This window comes from Lepidochelys olivacea, assembly GCF_965140295.1.
Source record: "Lepidochelys olivacea isolate rLepOli2 genome assembly, chromosome: 1".
Classification (NCBI taxonomy): Eukaryota; Metazoa; Chordata; order Testudines; family Cheloniidae; genus Lepidochelys; species Lepidochelys olivacea.
This window is the reverse complement of record NC_140411.1, coordinates 137452161-137471884: the sequence shown is the minus strand read 5'-3', so window position 1 is coordinate 137471884 and position 19724 is coordinate 137452161. Positions and strand designations below refer to the sequence as shown.

The 19724-nt window shown below is 42.8% G+C and overlaps 1 protein-coding gene across 6 annotated transcripts; it reads right to left on the bottom strand.

Moving 5' to 3' along the window:
• Window positions 1-303: 303 nt before the first annotated feature.
• RAB9A (RAB9A, member RAS oncogene family) lies at window positions 304-19070 on the bottom strand. 6 transcript variants are annotated; one of them, XM_084610773.1, is made up of 4 exons: window positions 18867-19070; window positions 9144-9176; window positions 1482-1546; window positions 304-1390 (listed from the first exon to the last, which is right to left on the bottom strand). In XM_084610773.1, exons 3-4 carry the CDS (start codon window positions 1532-1534, stop codon window positions 751-753), a joined length of 693 nt encoding a protein of 230 aa, XP_084466899.1. In that variant the 5' UTR covers window positions 1535-1546; window positions 9144-9176; window positions 18867-19070; the 3' UTR covers window positions 304-750. The 6 variants fall into 6 exon arrangements, with proteins under 6 accessions (XP_084466899.1, XP_084466898.1, XP_084466901.1 ...); XM_084610772.1 differs by lacking the exon at window positions 18867-19070 and adding an exon at window positions 17722-17839; XM_084610775.1 differs by lacking the exon at window positions 18867-19070 and adding an exon at window positions 17722-17839 and having other exon boundaries at window positions 1493-1546.
• Between the last annotated feature and the right edge of the window lie 654 nt (window positions 19071-19724).

Sequence of the window (19724 nt, the reverse complement as noted above, 5' to 3'; positions counted from 1 at the left end):
CAGTTGCATACAAGTCAGTTTTCAGCCACACATCAAGTTCCTAGCATGACGTGTCTCATTCGCTGTATGGTGCAAATGCAGCTTTAAGTAACCTGTTGGCAAAATTCAACAAGGCTTTAGAAGAGCAGATGAAGGGAAAACACGCAGACATTTAAGTATGCAGGAGGTTTATTTCCCACCTTAAAATCTACAGTAGTTCTAGTCACATTAGGTACTTAATAGCAGAAATCTAAAGGTTTATATAGAATTTAAAAAAAAAAATCACATTAGAGATGAAGTACCACTCAGATCAAAAGGAATGTAATGAGACTGAAGTTCTTTAATATTTAGCATTATTGTTATGAAATGGGTTTTAGTGAACCAAAAATGGAATACTAATTTCATAAAAATATACATACATATAAAATTTGTTCCTTGCATTTGAATTACAGAAAAAAAACCCAAAAGTAGTGCTTCTAGAACTTTCAAGTTTCTCTGAATTACATTTAAGTATTTATCATTTGATTTGTTAACTTTGCAAATTACACATTTGTATTAAATGAACATTTTTAGCTGACACCTTTCTAAACAGAAGAGTTCAGTAACAAATCACTCACTGAATGGAAGCCCTCCCCTACCCCCCAGTAAAGCAGCAGAATGTTATATTTTAATAATATTAGGGTGGAACCCACTTATATTTGAGCTATTACTCCTTTTCTTATTTTTAAGTTTGTCAGAACTTTATTGGCAAAAAAAAAAAAAAATTAACAGTCAACAGCAAGATGAACTGGGTTTAGGCTTCCGGTGAAGATTTATTGTATCTGTCTGAATCAAGTGATCTGTTCTGTCTTCAGTAGCAAGAACTCTTCGAACAGCTTCCTCAAAGGCCGCTGCAACATTAGTGGCATCTTTTGCACTAGTCTCAAAATAGGGATGGTTGCCATTGTTCCTGCACCAGTCCTGGGCTTCTTCTGTAGACACTTGCCTTTCATTTATGTCAACTTTGTTACCCAATATCACAAAAGGAAAACTTTCAGGCTCTTTGACATCTGCATAGTAAATGAATTCTTTTTTCCAGTTACCCAAGTTTTGGAAGCTTTGAGAGTCATCTACACTGAAAGTTAGAAGGCAACAGTCAGAACCTCTATAGAAAGGAGTCCGTAAGCTCCTGAACCGTTCTTGACCTGCCGTGTCCCATATCTGCATTGTAACAAAGTGTCCATCCACTTCCAAATCTTTATTTAAGAACTCCACGCCTATTGTGTGGAACAACTGCGTATCAAACTTGTTAGTGACATATCTGTTCATAAGTGAACTCTTCCCGACTCCACCATCACCTAGGAGTATTACTTTAAGGAGCGACGATTTTGTTGCCATTGTTGTTGAAACGGATCCTCCTGATTTCTGAGTCCTGTAACATGAGAGAGACCCTGTTCAGAACAAACATTTTTCCCTTGTGATATAGGCAACTTATTTTGTTAAATATTGAATTGTTCACATACTCATGCATTACCCATAAATAAAGTGTTAGGCCCAAGTCACTGAGGATTTCCATTGTTCACTAAACCTTAAATGCAAAAAAGAAAAGAAGGAATTGACTAAATATGTTCATAATTTTTAAAAGTAGCACGCTTCCCACTGGATAAGAAATTAAGAATGGCCATACTGGGTCAGACCAAAGGTCCATCTAGCCCAGTATCCTGTCTTCCAACAGTGGCCAACACCAGATGCCCCAGAGGGAATGAACAGAACAGGTAATCATCAAGTGATCCATCCCCTGTCACCCATTCCCACCTTCTGGCAAACAGAGACTAGGGACACCATCCCTGCCCATTCTGGCTAATAGCCATTGATGGGTCTATCCTCCATGAACTTATCTAGTTCTTTTTTTTAAATCTCAAATGAGGTTTGTGACAGATGGGGCAATTTCCTGTAATATCCTGGACAAACTTAATTCAATAAAGTTAAAACATTTGAGGAGCTCATATTAGAAATGTAAATGATGTGTGTTATTGTGGGACTGTATGTAACTTGTCTAGGAGACATGACTAATGTAAACCTTGGAAAGTGTTATGAATTTCAAAGGACTCTTTTAAACAATGAGCTAAGAAACTGTTGAGTAGCTTCCCTAGGAAATACTTGGGAGGAGGGAAATGCAAATGCCCACCCACCTCTGGACCTGATCTTTGTAGGAGGCTTGCCCTGGGGAGGGGATCTTTGTCTGTAAATTACCTATTCCCAGGATCAAAAGGGCCAAACGGCATAAAGAAGTAACTCAGATTCATGGTGTTCTTGTTCTGAGCAAAAGGAGTTATGAACTTGAAAACACATGTGGGGCTTGAAGGACCGTTCACCTGCCTGAACCCTTGTTGGACTTGGGGTGATCTCCAGTAAGCTTATTAGCACGTGTAGGTTCTTTTATTGTTTTGATATCTTTTCTCTGTAATGTTTTTACCTTCAGAATAAATGGGCATGGGTTTGCCACAGGTAACTTAACTGTGACAACTGTACGGTTTACCATCTCTGAGGAGAAAAAAAGGCAGGCCAACTTACACATTCTGACTTTGCTGAGGAATTCACAGTTTAGACAGGGAGCTGTGCAGCCTGGAAATACCCTTGTCAGGAGGGAGAGAGAGATGCATGTCTACACTCAAGAGAGGGGATGGCTAGGGAGCCAGAAGCCTAAGAGTGAGTGCCCTCACTGGACCATAGAGAGAGAGACTATAAGTGCTATTGCTCTGAACTTTGACAAGCTTATAAAGTGTTTCTTATATAGCTTTATATATATATATATATATATATATATATATATATATATATATATATATATGCTTATATAGCTTTATATAGCTTATAAAGTGTTTCTTATAAAGTGTGCAGCCTCACCACTGAGTCCGTGTTTTCGGGGTTGGGGCAGGGAAGAGAGCTGCACAGTGATCTCCCATCTCTGTGCAGCCAGTGGCCTGTGCTCCCCAATGCCCTGCTGGAGCCTCCACATTTATTTGACAAATAAAATTTGCAGATTTTGAAGAATATTAAAATATTGTGTGCAGAATTTTTATTATTTTGGCACAGAATGCCCTAAGGAGCAGAAGTTCATTAAAAACAGTTATGGGTCTATCTTTTTCTATTGAAGACTGCATTCTCTATGTGAGCCAATTCACCCTGCTTGCAGAAACATCTTCAGCCACAACAGCTGCAAATGTGTGAGCTCTACCAGACCTTATTCTGTCCACTACAAAACTTTGATGGAAACATTTACAATGTTTGTCTTACACTTCTTGTACTCAACATATTTAACTGGATTCAAAGTACTGAGGCCACATCTACATTCAGAATTTTAGCAAGCTCCTGCACTGTTGGCTCAGCACTGCTGCTAGCAAGAATTGGAAGGCTGGTATAGTTTGGCTGCCTGCATGTTTTCCTCACCGTCATCCAGACTTGTAAAAAAGCTTCTAGAAGTGTTATAATTCTCAATTTAAACACAAAAGAAGTCATAGAAACATTTCTAACAGCAACCTAAGCTACCTAACCCGAAAGCCCACTCCACACTTAAATTTTAATTCGACACAGCTACAGAACTCAGGTGTGAAAAATTCCCACCTCTGAGCACAATAGCCATGCGAACTTAACCCCCAGCATAGATTCAGCTAAATTAATGGAAGAATGCTTCCATCAACCTAGATACCCGCAAAGATGTAGTGCTTGGGAAGGCTGTGATCCTACAGCAACAGAAAAGTCACTTCCATTGTTGTAGGCTGTATCTACACTATGGGGTTATGCCAGCATACCTACCCCACCATATCTATGCGGCTTTAGTCTCCACAGTGTAGACATGGCCTAAGATTCCTATACCAATCTACCTACTATCCCCATAAATGTATGACAATTAGGAAAAGTCAAACTAGTTCAGCAAAATAAGCACCTGTCTAGAAGGTCAGAGTTGGAAAGGCATTAGGATATTCTCCACTCAGTCATTGGAGGTTTTTCCCTTTATATGGCCCACTTGGTCTTTCTTCCTTCCTCCCTAAAGTGCAGTATGCAGTGTAGTTGTAGCCATGTAGGTCTCAGGATATGAGAGACACAAGGCGGGTGAGGTAATAGATCTGAAGAGCAGCTCTGTTTGGCTCAAAAGCTTTTCTCCCTCACCAACAGAAGTTGGTCCAATAAACAATATTACCTCACCTGCCCCATCTCTCTGATGAAGAACAATGTCCCACTTGTTTTAATTACTACTATTAATTGGCATACATATCACCTGAAAACAGAGCTGCTTTTGCAGAATTGAGAGCTGCTATAAACTGGCATACATATCACATGACAATGTGCTGATGTAGAATCAAGGCCTGCACCAGACTCCTGGAATTTCAGGCGTGCTCTGGCTCCTTCCATCTACAGTTCCCACTTTTTTGTAATGCTCAGTCTTACAGGCCCTATCTAGAGTAAGAACATTTTTTTTAAATGCCCAAAGTTCGGTAAAAACTGGGAGCCTTAATGCAGAAAGGATTTCAAAACTAGAGAAAAGAAGATAGCCACTGCCTATAAAGTTTTGTCCACAACAAGATGAATAAATGTATTCATCCTTGGACTACACTACTTGAAGATAAGCAACACTGTAGTGGTGCCCTCCTGGACATATGTACAAGGTTAGAGTACATTTTTAAAATGTCATTTAACAAGAAAATAGTAGTAGAGTGGCCAATTTTCTTTCACAAACTTTTACATCCTAGTAAATATGCAACCATAGCCATGATCTTGCAAAGATGTTGAGCAATGCGTAACTACACAAGAAGCCTACTGAAGTTTATGCATAAACTACTCGCATGTGAGCAGGGCCGGATTAATGCAGGTGCTCTAGGGGCTGCAGCCCAGGGCTTCGGGCTAAGGGAGGCCCCCACAAAAATAAATCCATAATTATATACAATTCAGTGGTCACCAACCCGTCGATTGTGATCGACTGGTCGATCCTGGAGCCTCTGTCAGTTGATTGCGATCTCCAGGCTGCTAAAACTCCAGCCGCGCAGCAGAGCTCAGGCAGGCTGCCTTCATACTGTGGCCCCATGCCACTCCCGGAAACGGCCGGTTGCTGGCACATCTCTGTGGCTCGTGGTGGGGAGGGGAGAGGAGGGCGGCTCTGCACACTGTTCCCCACCCCCAGCACCGTCCCTGCAGCTCCTATTGGCCGGGAACTGGAGCAGCGGTGCTTGCAGGCAGTGCATGAAGACACACTGTCCCCCTCCCGCCAGGGGCGTGCAGAGACAAGCCAGCAGCCGGCCGCTTCCAGGAACGGCATGGGGCTATGGCAGGCAGGCAACCTGCCTGAGCCCTGCTGCTCTGCCGCCTGGGAGCTGCCTGTGGCAGAGAGGATAAAAATCAATGATTTTTTTGATAAAATACTTTTTGAGAAAAAAAAAAACTATCTAAAGATAGTTTTAATTAAGATACATTATAGCTCAAATATATCTCATCATGAAATAGGGATTATAAATTCTAATTCTATAGTAAAAGACAATTATTCATGTAATGTTTAAGAAAAGTTTTGTAAATGAGTTCCAGTAGTTCATGGATTAGAGACCCTATCTTATGGGGTTCCACAGGCTTCTGTATAGATTATTTAGGTTAAATCTTTCTATCTATCCAATGGGACTCAGTGCTCAGTCTAGAAGATACCATCAGAGATGTTTAATTTTGCAGTTCTCAAACTGTGGATTTGTGTCTCCAGAGATAACATGCTTGTTAACCGCAAAAATGTTTTTAAATAAATAAATAATATATAGAGGTGAGAAATAACAGACCTCAACCTTATTGTCCCTCCACAAATTTGTGTACACAGAGTCAATCCCTTACCTCTCTCTAAAAGTGCAAAGTTTCAAAAAGTTCAATGAATAGAAGATTGTTGGGGGTGGAATAGATCTGGACAAGGAGAAGTCGTCTGGAGATAAATGTGAGAAGGGAGGGATAGGCAGTAGAATCAAAAGCAAAAATGTTAGAGCAGCATATTCCAGAAGTCTTGAGGTCTGAATGTAGCCTTCATTGATTTGAGCTCTATCATACCATTCTCTCACTAGAAGGGGAAACCTAAAATGGCAGCAGCCTGTAAAAGAGACCCAGTTTGGGAATAAGAACCATTCAAGAAATATATATTTGCTGATGAGGTTTTAAAGAAAGTCACACCAGTGAACTGGTGGAAGTCACTTAAGCACTTGGATTCAGAGACTGTTGAAGTGATAATCTCACTTTTAACAGCAGTAGCTTCTTCTGCCGGTGCAGGAAGAATATTTTCTTCCTTTGGACTAATTCATTCCAAATTGAGAAACTGTTTGGGATCTAAAAAAGCAGGAAAGCTTGTTTTTCTTTTCCAGATTATGAACAAACAGGAAAATGAAGGTGAAGATGACTGAGTTAGCTGCAGAAGCCAATATTTTAAGTTTCTCATGTTGACCTGGCTGACAGTCGATTTTTTTTTTAAATATTTCATTTAACTATTTTAGTTAACAACTTTAACAAAAACAAATGTGATTTTAAAAAACTTGAGTATTTAACTAAAATCAAAAATGTATATGCTTGTTTTGTTAAAATATTATATGTTTGCTGTTGAAGAAAAAAATCCAGAATACATAATGTTATTGTTTTAGTTAAATAAAACAATTAAAATGTCTGTCTGGTGATGTTCTCCTCCTAATACAGCATGGCAAGTAAATCCTCCAAATATTAATAATTAACCTGTTGAATTGGAGATGGTTCACCTGCCAGTGACTTCATAAATATCTGCTTCAATTACCTTTGGTAAATGAAATAACCAAATAATCATTCATTTTCTGATATAGCTGAAAAAATAATCTGAAAAGTTTTCAAAATAAATCACTTAAAAATGTATAGTGTGTACCTTCTAAAAATGAAACCTACATCTATCTGTGAGCTGTGAAGAATATGTATTAAAGTTATAACAACCAACAAGAATCCACTTTTATGAAGTGAGCTGTAGCTCACGAAAGCTTATGCTCTAATAAATTTGTTAGTCTCTAAGGTGCCACAAGTACTCCTTTTCACTTTTATGTAGAAATCCATGATTAAATCGAGTCTTCCTGACTAGTGATTTAAATCATGATTTAAATCAATTTGATTTCAATCAAATCCACCCTGGACTGTGGCAAGCACCTCCTGGGCGGAGCCTGCACCTCACACCCTCTCCTGTACCCTAACACTCTGCCCCAGCCTGGAGCCCCCTCCTGCACCCAAACTCCCTCCCACAAAGAAACTAATATAACAGCTGTTCTTAGGTAAGAAGTAGGCTATTTTGAATTAACTATATTCTACATGTTTTAAGACCGAAATGTAACCACAGAACTGTATTATGTTAATTAAAAGGCAAGTTTAGTATAGCGTTAATAGCCTCAATGCCATAATTTGATTATTTTGTTTTAAATTAGGAAAAAGACTTGTATACAGGGCCCCCACAAAATCTAACAGCCCCGGGCCCACAGAAGAGTTAATCCGGCCCTGCATGTGACTTCATGAAAAGTCTCTGTAGGATCATGTTTGTGTTTTCTAGTTATAAACCAACTTAGCTACAGCTTATACCATGGTCCCATATCTCTCTCCCTCCTTTGTTAATTACAAGTTACTTTATCAGTTAACTAGGCTTTACAATAACAGCACATTAGACTAACAAATGCATCAGTGAAAAAAATCTCATTTTCAGATCACTTCACGACACTTTGCTAGTGCCCATATTTATTGCATCTATGTATAAAAGAGGGACTCAGACACACTAAGGATTTTTTTTTAAACACAGCAGCTAAAAATCATGGTTTTTTAAAGTCATGTCTTTCTTCCCATTTCATAGCCTTGAACTGCTAAAGTGGATGCTTTGTATTTTTATTTAAGTTTCCCTGATTTCACAGAGATTTTTCTCTACTAAGGTTTCATAACTTAAAACCTCTTTAACATCCTTACTGTGAGAACACAAACTTAAAACACAAACTGATAAGCAAATAAGCCTTTGCCATATTTACAATCAATGCCACCTTCTGACATACTGGACTTCAAGTCAACTGAAGCATTTCAGCTTTAACCAGGCAGTACTCCTCCTTCAGGGTTTGCTGCCTGCAGTAAATGGAATTTTTATTCCTAAATCATTCAGGTGTTTAAGGGTTTGTCTACACTTAATCTGAATTAATTTTCAAGGTAGGATGTGAAATTGAAGAGCAATAGCCATTCCTGAGTGCCTTGTTCAGGTTTTGCTTAACCCGCTTTTGGATTAAGCTAAACCAGATGGTACTCAGTTCCATAAAGAGTGTCCACAGATGGAGTTATTCCAGAATAATCTCATGTACAGACAATTCTTAAATATAGTTTTAAAAGCCTCAGTTTAGGGGGCTCCTATTTTTGAAATTTTTAGCCTGGGTGGATAAAAAAAGCTCACAATAACTTTGTTAAATGTACTGAAAGTCTAAATTAACTTTTCATTGTTAACACTGACACAAGTTTGTTTTGAAGTGACTAAGATTTTATGTCACTAAGGAAAGTTTCATAAAGATACAATTTTAGAACTTGATACTCCAGATGGTTCCACAACTGACTATTATGTGATTAAAGTTACATACGTAGTTTTGCAGAATCAGGGTTATAATTTTCAATATTTTGTTTTGTTTTTCCACATTAAGTTTTATAAAATTCATGTAAGATCCTTCTAAGTAGAGGCATTTTTAAAAACCCAGCATCTTAATGTTATAAATTTTAATCTAAAGTCACAATAGCACAAGTTTTCAAATTTCAATTTTAAAAACCCAAATGATTAAAATAATGGGTCTAAATTACTCCCACTCTGTTTAATGTTTTAGTATTTAGATTAGCCAACTGGTATTCTTTTTACCTGTTTTGAACTCTACAGAATTTATATTTTGTTTTCGAACACAGTTAACATCTATGATATATAACTGCATACGCAAAGAAATCAACATATGTCAAGAGAGATTAGCAAGTGAGGTACTATCTTTTATTGGACTACCTTCTCTTGGTGAAAGGCAAGCTTTCAAGCTATACAGAGCTCTTCAGGTCTGTGTAACTTGAAAGCTTGTCTCTTTAACCCACCTTGTGTGTCTAATATCCTGGGACCAATACAGCAACAACAACACTGCAATATTACATCAAAAAACATTTACCTTGATTGTTCAGCTTAAATCATCATTCAGCATCTGCAAATGAGGAGACATTAATTTGCAATATGTGTAACCAATTTGTTTCAGCCAATTTTGCTTTAAGAGTAGCTAAGCATAAAATAGTAACTTGTAATATATCAAGAGATTGTACATGCACATTTACTCTGACAGTTCATATATCATCACCAACACACAGCATACCAATTGGTTTAAGGATGGATAGATACACAAATCAGTTTTTCTAGAACAGTTTTGTGAATATATAATACAAGATTCACTGTCATGCCCCTCTCAAAAAGGAAGCCCCAAAACAAGAAAACCTACTATGAAAAGCCATACACAAGACTCTTTTCTTAAGCCTCCCCTCCATCTTTAAAATTAATCTAGAGTAAATAACAGGAATGACATGGAAAAAGATTAGATCATTGAATTCCAAACCCCTGCAGGATAGTCCCCAGAAAAAGGTCATATCAAATACTGAACTTATACCACATTTGATTTTGACTACAAAACCAAAAAAAGGAATTTAAAATGTCCCCCACCCCAAACACACACACAGTTTTGTGACTCACAGAAACTATTTTTCTAGGTATGTCCTCAACCTTCACTAAAATCTTGGGGGAAACCTTGTCTGTATTTTTAATAAAATGCAACATTTGTGAATACTGCATCTTTAGACTGTGATAAATTTGCATCTTTTTGCTGTTAAGTGGATGCTTTAATATATACAATACGTACAGTACCTCAGGAGCTTTTCATTTAAAGTTTCTTGGCTTGAACACTTAAATTCACAGTCTTTATATTGAATTAAGGGTTTTACATTTAGTTTGATTTATTTACAAATTTGTCAAACATTTTCATTTGCTGGCAGACTGGAGAATGCAACATTGTAGCAAAGACACTATAGAAAATACACAGCATATGCCAAATCCTGTAGTTCCTAGGCCCTTCTGTAGTCTGGCTACTGCACCATTGAAGGTAGCTGGGGATTTCTAAAATTTATTAAAAAAAACAAAACAAAAACCAAATAGGGATCCAGGAAAACCACTAATTAGCTTTCCTTTTTAAGTGCAAATGAACTTCAGAAGGAGCCTGACTGCTTTATAGATACTGAAGCCAGGATGAAAGATATCTAATAAAATTCACTGCTTGAGAAATTCTAGTAGTTGAATATATGAAGCCTAATCCACACTACAAGTAAAAGTGTCTTTGTGACCAGTTTATGACCTTCCTGTACTCTTGGTACAAATAATGAGAATTGGTGCCCACTTTTCATCAAATAATGGCTGACAAGTATGCATTTTTGTACAGAATCTAGCATAACAGATCATCAAATCTTGTTTGGGGACTACAGATATGGCTACAATACAGATAAATAATGTTTGTTTCCACACCTACCGTGCTGCCTAATCATGTTCCTATCAATGCATTCTAACTGAAAAGGAGAGCCGCTATCCCATACAACCCCTGCAGAGGATAGAATGCAGGGAGAATGTGTATATAGAGTGGTACCATCAGCACATGAAACAATGCTGATGGTTGTCCAACCACGCAGCTGATTACACAGGCCCTCCTAATCACGTGGCCAGAAAATAAGGCTGCAGGAAGACAGAGTGGATCAATTTAAATCACCGATTTTAATCATTATTTAAAAAGGCAAGCAGAAAACAATTGAAATAGATTTAAATCTTGATTTCAATTGTAATTTTTAAGGTTTTCTTTCCTAAAGAAAGGTTAATTCTCATTAGTTGGTAACCTTTAAAACATGTTGATTTGCAACTAAATATATCCTTTACTCTAAAACGGGAACTTTTTGATAACCAGGACAATACACTATTATACAGCTTAATGTAGTTAGATTCTTACTTTTTACACTTTTATGTTAGAAAATGGTGAATGATGCATTTCTTATTTACTAGATTAATTTTTTGCTAATGATTTGTGTCAAGTTCTATTTGGATGGAAACTGGAGTACAATTAAAAGTATGCAAACCCAGGATGTTATTTTTTGTATGAAATTAAACTACCTTAAATGCGCAGGATACACAATAAAAATATTTATATAAACATGTTTTGCCCTTAAAACATTGATTTATTAAACAAAGGAATCATTATTTGTCGGTAGTGAATTGAACTGATGGTTTCTGGTCATCATGTCTTTCAGATATTAAATTAGTAGTTCTTATCCTCACACCTAGTTTTTATTCATAGATAGTTTGGAAGAAAAACGTTCCTGCTTTTTCAATTCCCACTCAATTTCTTAATTTTGAATGAACTAATCAATGAACTGAACTAGTTGAATAAACTGAAGTGGAGAAAAAGATTCTTTCTGCAGCCACAGAAGAGACTACTACTTCAAAAGCTGGTTTAGCACGTCAACAGGCCTTGTTTCCAGGTGCTTAGTCAGTGACTACCATAAGTTCAATAGTCTGAGAACTTTAAAACCAAGCAGTACATATCTGTGGCCTCATATTTAATTATTTTAATAGATTATTGTAAATTTAGGCCTTATACAGCTTGTCATTTTAAATAGGTTTATTCTTTAAAAGTATTTAAATACCTTTTTTATTTTATGATTTGTTTAAATCATCCATTTTTATCCTGCAGGAAGACAATTGTGTACCTTGCTGAGCCTTTGTCTGGTGCAAAACACTAACTATAATACTAAGAATAATGTGGTATATAAAGGCAACTGTGTTTATAGTCCACTATACCATTAACGGATTACAATTTCAGTTAAAAGTTGTAATATGAGTAGTGCCAAAGAAACCACCAAGCTTCACAGGTGTTTGACCAGTTTAAACTTGTACTTTGAGTAAAAGGAGTAGCAGGAGGTGGTGCTCTAGGGAAAGAACATGACAGCTTGTGGCCCTCAATCTATGTATTTATTTGCTACAGACTTGTTCAGGGCCCTGAACTAGGGTGAGGGTTATAATTGGAACCACTATTACTGAAAGGAGAGAGATGGGGCCCCAAGTGTGACCCTTTAGTTACATTTTAAAACATATTCAAAATACAAGAATAGACTAGAAAAAGTGTCTAACTAGAGCAGGTCTGAAATTTTCAGATGAAAGTTTCACTGCGAAATGCTGATTCATGGAACCTGAAATGTTTCATGGAAACACACTTCAGGTTCAATAAGTTCTCTCTGAATTGCAGGCAGGGGTTTGATGGAAGCATGCCTGATTCCCAGCTGGCTCATGTGAGTATCAGGAGTCTGCAGTCCACAGCAGCCCCACGAGCCGATCTGCTCCATAGTCAGCGACCCCAGGCTTCTAGAGTTCCTGCAGCAGAACCTGGAAGCCCTGGCTTGAACTAAGGCTTGGCTCTCAGGTCTGCATAAGGGTACCTGGAAACCCTGAAAATGGCAACTTGAGCAGGTGTCTCAGGCTTTCCAGGCTCCCTGTCATGGAGCTGAGAGCCTGGAATTTCTGAGCAACAGCACAGCTACGGCTTCTGGGGCTCCCTCCTGCCAGAATTGGAAGACTGGGTCAAGCCATGGCTCTCAGGGTCTAGGCTCCCAGCACTGCAGCATGGATCCAGAAGCCCCAAGAGCCCCAACCCATGTTGCAGCTCCCAGACTCCCTGCCACTGAGCTGGACTTCCATGCCAGCAGGCTCCCCACGTTGCAGGGGTCAGACAGCGCTGGGAGCCAGCTAGCCCGGGAGTCTAGAAGCTCTGGGATCCCAGACCCCCTAGGCCTGGACCAGCCCACATGGCAACAGTTTTAATCTTCTCAATGATTTTTTTTTTTTCCAGAATCTCCAGGTCACAAGAAATTCCAAAATGTTGACATTTCCCAGAAACCTGAAATTCCAAATTTTGGCCAGCTCTAATTATTATAACCCTTTCCCCTACTACGTTCTCTAACCCTTCTACTATGAACTACTTTTCAGATTGGAAATACCTTGTTAGCCTCCCCAGCCCCCTTTATTTTGATTTTTAAAAATGATACTTATAACCATAAGCCATAATGCTTAAAGCCACAGCCCAACAGCAATAAGCTATCCCAGGAATGCATTCTTGGCTATTGGTACACTAAGGCTTGGTCTACACAACTGGGTTAGGTCGAATTTAGCTGCGTTAGGTCGATTTAAAAATGACTGCGTCCACACAACCAACCCCGTTCCGTTGACCTAAAGGGCTCTTAAAATTGACTTTTTTACTCCTCCCCGACAAGGGGAGCAGCACTAAAATCGACCTTGCTGGGTCTAATTTGAGGTAGTACGGACACAAATCAACGGTATTGGCCTCCAGGAGCTATCCCAGAGTGCTCCACTGTGACTGCTCTGGACAGCACTTTGAACTCCGATGCACTAGCCAGGTACACAGGAAAAGCCCCAGGAACTTTTGAATTTCATTTCCTGTTTGGTCAGCATGGCGAACTCAGCAGCACAGGTGACCACGCAGTCCCCCCAGAATCGTAGAACGTTTCTACGCTCCCCCATCATCTCCGTCCCTGAGGTTATTGCAGATTAGAATGCGAAAAAAAACGCACTCACGATGACATGTTTTCCAAGCTCAAGCAGTCCTCCTGCACAGCTGAATGCATGAAGGCATTCAGTGGCAGAGCCCAGGAAAGAATTAAGTGAGCACAAAGAGTGGAGGCAGGATGAGATGCTGAGGGGGAGCATCTGTTGGGGAAGCAAACGGACATGATGAAGCATCTGTTGGAGCTGCAGGAAAGCCAACAAGAGCACAGACCCCTGCTGCATCCACTGTATAACTGCCTACCCTCCTCCCCATGTTCCATAGCTTTCTCACCCAGACACCCAAGAACGTGGCGGGAGAGGCTCCGGGCACCCAGCCACTCCAGAGGATGGCCCAAGCAACAGAAGGCTGTCATTCAAACAGTCTGATCTTTAGTGTGGTTACAGTAAGCAATGTAGCCTTGTCCTTCCCTCCTTCCCCACCCCACCCAGGCTACCTTGTCCATTATCTCATTTTTTTTAATTAAGAAAGAATGCATGGTTTCAAAACAGTTACTTTATTTTGAAGGGGGGAGAGTGGTTGGCTTACAGGGAATTAAAAATCAATAAAGGGGGCGGGTTTGCATCAAGGAGAAACACACACAACTGTCACACCGTAGCCTGGCCAGTCATGAAACTGGTTTTCAAAGCTTCTCTGATGTGCAGCGCACCTTGCTGTGCTCTTCTAATCGCTCTGGTGTCTGGCTGCTCAAAATTGGTGTCTGCCTCAACCTTCCACCCCGCCATAAATGTCTCCCCCTTACTCTCACAGATATTATGGAGCACACAGCAAGCAGCAATAACAATGGGAATGTTGGTTGCACTGAGGTCTAACCTAGTCAGCAAACAGCACCAGCGAGCTTTTAAACATCCAAAGGCACATTCTACCACCATTCTGCACTTGCTCAGCCTACAGTTGAGTTGCTCCTTACTACTGTCCAGGCTTCATGAGCCATGGGAGCAAGGGGTAGGTGCGACCACACGGTGCTGCCAGCTGGGAGAGCAACCTGAAGCGGAAGCCTCCAGCTCACATGATATTCCAGGCAGGACTGAATCTCCATGCGACAAAACTTAAGGAAGAGAATGACCTGGACTCTCTGGCTCCCATTCGGTGCTCTAAGAGGAGAACAGTCATGTCTGTCCAGGCATCCCTGATCAACCTCACCAAGGTCTGCCAGGAGCACCCAGGAGACGTATGACAGCTATCAGTCCTACTGCACCATCTGCCGCGAAGGCAAGGAGCTGCTGCTGTGTAGCAATGCAGTACCGCATCTGCCAGCAGCACCCATGAGATGTATGGTGACGGTAAGCTGAGCAGCCTCCATGCTTGCTGTGGTATGGCATCTGCACGGGTAACCCAAGAAAAAAGGCATGAAATGATCGTCTGTCGTTGCTTTCACGGAGGAAGAGAGGGAAGCCTGACGACATGTACCCAAAACCACCTGCGACAATGTTTTTGCCCCATCAGGCATTGGGAGCTTAACCCAGAATTCCAATGGGCAGCGGAGACTGCAGGAACTGTGGGATAGCTACCCACAGTGCACTGCTCTGTAAGTTGATGCTAGCCACGGTAGTGAGGACGCACTCCGCCGACTTAATGCACTTAGTGTGGACATACGCAATCAACTGTATAAAATCGGTTTCTAAAAATCCACTTCTATAAAATCGACCTAATTTCGTAGTGTAGACATACCCTAAGAGTACTTTCAGCTTCATGCCTCTCAACCAAGACTTTAAAATAAAAGTTGTTACTTTAAACCAATTTAGTTAAAACTTGTGCAGAACACTTTGTTGACACTTAGGGCTTGTCTATGCTTAAAAGACATTTAAATCCACACCCCACTTTAATTTTAATTAACTATTCTAGAATGACTCCTCGTGTGGGCACACATTCCAAATTAAGAGTGTCCACACAGAACTGTTCAGAATAACTATACCCAAATAGCTCCATGTGTAGGCAAGCCCTTATTTCAGTTTAAAACAGATTTATTTCAGTTTCTTATATCAATTAGGAACAGGTTTAAGGTAACAAATAACAGCATCCACACAGATTTTTAACTAACTTGATTTAATTAAACCAGTGCAAGGTAGTTTGCAGACAATGCTATAGGCCCTTGGTCTCAGATTTAATCTACCTCCATCCCTGGGTGCAATTCACTGGTCAGGTTGCCCTTCTGCATTGTTTCCCTGTTGCTTTGCTGTACTGATAGTTCACATCCTCTGCTGGACAGCTTATCACATGTGTGACAGGCTACCTGAGCCTCTCCCATGGCAACTCTATTGTGGTTTCTTCTCTGTCTTGTTCCCTGCTCTGCTGATTACAATTACTTTTCATGGCCCACCTGCGCATCTCCCATTCCATGTGGATGCACAATTAGCTCCCTACTGGGATGTTTTACCTTCCTCAGCCCTACCATAAAACAGTCTCTCTTCTAGGACAACTCCACCTGACCCCATATCTCCCAGGCTCTAGCTACAGCCATCCATGAGATCTGCTACCTGGTATTTCCTTTGCAGTCCACTTCTCAGCAGCTGCCTCCACTCTGCTGCCCACAAATCACCTGATTCTCTCTGTGCCTGATAATTTCTTGCCCTGGGATGTCACTTCCTTTTCCTAGTAACTCTGGCTAACACAGTGTTCTCTGTCAGCTAGGTCAGCGTTTCTCAAATTTAATTGCACTGTGACCCCTTTCTGACAACAAAATTACTACACGTCCCTATGCACTGTGTTGCTCTAGAATCAGGGCTGGCATCAGGAGGTGGCAAGCAGGGCAATTGCCCAGGGCCCCACAAAGCTAAGTTGCTCAGGCTTCTGCTTCAACCCCAGACCCCAGTGAGTCTAACACTGTCCCTGGCAACCCCATTAAGATGAATTCACGACCCACTTTGGAGTTGGGATCTAACCACTTTTAGAACTTATCAAAAGACCTACCTATTACCTAAAGTTGTCCCTTAATAAAAGAAGTGTATTTTAAAAAGCAAACCGAACTCCATAGAAACTGGGAAGGGTGAAGACCAAATTCTCTGTTGAAGCCAACATCGATAATTAAATGTATATCTAGTTTACCTATTATACTGTTAGACGGGTGCTATATATGACTCCTGCGAGCAACTCCCTCTCCAATGCTTACCTCAAAAACTGCTCATAGGTTTTTTTGAAGCAGCAATTGTATGAAAGTGACATCATTTAAGTATGAAACCAAAGTGGATGCTGGCAGATTCAGTACTTGACACTGGATTTTGAACAGCAGCGAAACTGTTATTGGGGTTGTAAGTGTACGCAGAGTCAGAAAGATGACACTGCATTCTTACATTTAGAAAGGGAGTTTATAAATGAAGGCTTAAAATTCACCAAAAATTGAAGCTGTATCCCCCAGGCTAGCCAGGGAGCTTCCCGCTTGCCGGTAGCATATAAGCTACTGGCATTTCCCATCTCGGTAATTACCTATTTAAGGTCAGCCTTGCCCTTACAGTTACTTGGGGGAAAGTAGCTTTTCAAGCCACGCAGTTTAGGGACCTTCCTTCTCAGTCAGTCTACAGGAATCTCCCTTCGAAAGGTGCTCAGGGACAAGGAAAGCACCCCGCAGAAACCGAGTTAAAAAGCTGAGACAGGCTGGTGATTTCAACCGGCGCTGAGAAAGCGCCCTGGAGGGAAAGGGATCTGTCCCACAGTCACGCGATCGCTAATCACGCCGCATTTCATTACAGCGCAGAAGAAGTTTGATCAGCGGCTTGACTCCCGGTCCCCATCTTGAACTGCTTGTTTCCACAGCCAGCGCCCCCCCCGGCCCCGCCCCCGGCAGCGGCCTTAGCCCCCGGCCCGGACCCCGGAAAACCGCGCGCGGGGCCACGACGGCCGCGGCCACAAGCCAGACCCGGAAACCCGGGGAGAGCAAGTGAGAGGTGGGGGGAGGGGGCTCCCAGCCCGGCCCCCGGCAGGCAACAAACGCAGACACCGCCCGCCCCGCAGCGCGGAGAGGCAGCGGCCGGGGCCAGGAGCGAAGCCCGGGGGGGGGGGCGCCTGCACCTGCCAGGCCGCCCCGAGGCCCCGTCCCGCGCGGCCACCTCCCGGCCCCGGCTCCGGCTCCAGACGAGGCTCCGTGCGCTGTTACCTGCCGGGGGAGGCGCCGCTGATGTCGGCACCGGGGCTGCGCAGCTCCCGTCCCGCCTCTGCAGCCACCAGCTGGTACGGGAGAGAGAAACAACATGGCGGCGGCGGGAGGGGTGGGGCCTCTAGGTCACGTGACCCAGGCCGGCCGCAGACCCCCGCGCTCACTCCCCGCCCGGGCTGGGGCGCTGCTGTGGGAGGGGCCCGCGCGCCTCTCTGGCAGGAGGCTCCGCCCCCAAACTGCGATCATTGGTGCCCGCCTGACGGCGCCCCCCCCGTCCACTGGAGCCTCAGTCACCCGGTGCCGTCACTCGTGCCTGCCCCGCCCAGGCCCCCCTCGCCGGGACTGAGCAGCGCGCCCGGCCGGTCCCCAGCCATGTCCCTTGTTCCCCCCCACGGCCCCTCCCCGCCATGCACACCGCTCACTACTAGCTCCTCTTCCCCCCGCCACTAGCCCACCTCCCCCCCCCCCACACACCCACCAGCCCGAGCTGGCCCCCTCCCCATCCTTGCCCCCCGCCACATACCCCCTTCCCCCACCCCACGCACACACTCCTTCTCCCCTGCCCCCCCCCCACCGCTCACTCACGCCCACAGCAGCCCCCGCCCTCTCCCCGCAAGTGAGTCTGTCGCTGCAGGGTGCCGGAACTGCTCCCTTTTCCAAGGTCTTGTTCCCTGCTTTTGGAAGCTGCAGCACCAGCAAGGCTAAGGCCATGGCAGAGCGCAGATCAGTCCATGAGAAGCAGTCATCCAGGCCCCTGAAGGAGGGGAAGATCCTATCCTGACTGCCAGACCACGCGGGTCACGAGCACTGGGGAGGCATCCCAGCCACAGGGCCCCAATTGCTTTACTTTTACAACTGTTTGCCTTTGTGCAGATTCTTGTTCTCCCAATAGCCCTCATCTGTTTGTGAGGGTGACACAGCGCTTTTATGCTATGTCTTTTGCTCTGTCTCGGTCATCAGATCATTTACTTATACATGAATCACTTCAATAAATGTTTTTTTTAAATAAAAAAGGTTTGCAGACTTATCTTTGTTGAGAAAAAAACATTGAGTCATCAGCAACCCAGACGCAGCAGCCTGGCACTCAGATTAAAATTCTTATTTCCCCTGTGCTCAGTTGCTAATTCAGGCCGAAATGGGCTCACCTTCACTCTAGTCTTGAAGTCTGGCTGTGTGGGCAGCACGGAGTTGTATCATCAGGGTTTCAGTCCACAGACCTTTCCCCAGCTTCTTATTTTGTTATCCTGTCTTCCTCACACTCCACTGTGCTCTGCTTGTTTGTCTCATCCACCAGCGTCTTGTTCTAGACCAGGGTGGCCAACTTGAGCCTGAGAAGGAGCCAGAATTGACCAATGTACATTGCCAAAGAGCACAGTAATACATTGCAGCCCCCATCAGCTCCCTCCCACCCACCAGCAACACTGCTGATTAGTGCCTAACCCTCCATCCCTGTGCCTCCTACCCATCCTGATCAGCCATTCTGCAGTGTGCAGGAGGCTTGAGGGGAAAGGGGTGGAGCAAGGGCGTAGCAACCTCAGGGGAAGTGGAGGAGTGGGGCCAGGGCCTGTGGCAGAGTATGGGGTTGAGCAGTGAGCAGGGCCCCCCCCGAGCCCCCTCCCAGCACAATGGAAAGTTGGCGCGCTGTAGCTCCAGCCCCAGAGTCGGCATCTATGCAAGGAGCTGCATATTAACCTCTGAAGAGCTGCATACAGCTCCGGAGCCACAGGTTGGCCACTCCTGTTTGAGACTGTAATCTCTTTGGGACAGGGACTGTTATTTGTATCACACAAAAAGCATTGACCTGTTTGGCCTCTAACAGCAGCACTCTGTATAGCATGACCCCCCAATGATGCTAATGAGACATCAGTCAGGCTTTGAATGTGGTACACATCTAACTTCAAAAACATTAGACAATTAGGGCTGCACTGTGCTAAAAAAACAGAGGGGGGGATCCCTGTCTCAAAGAGCCTCTAATCTAATTTTAGGCAAGATATAACAACTGG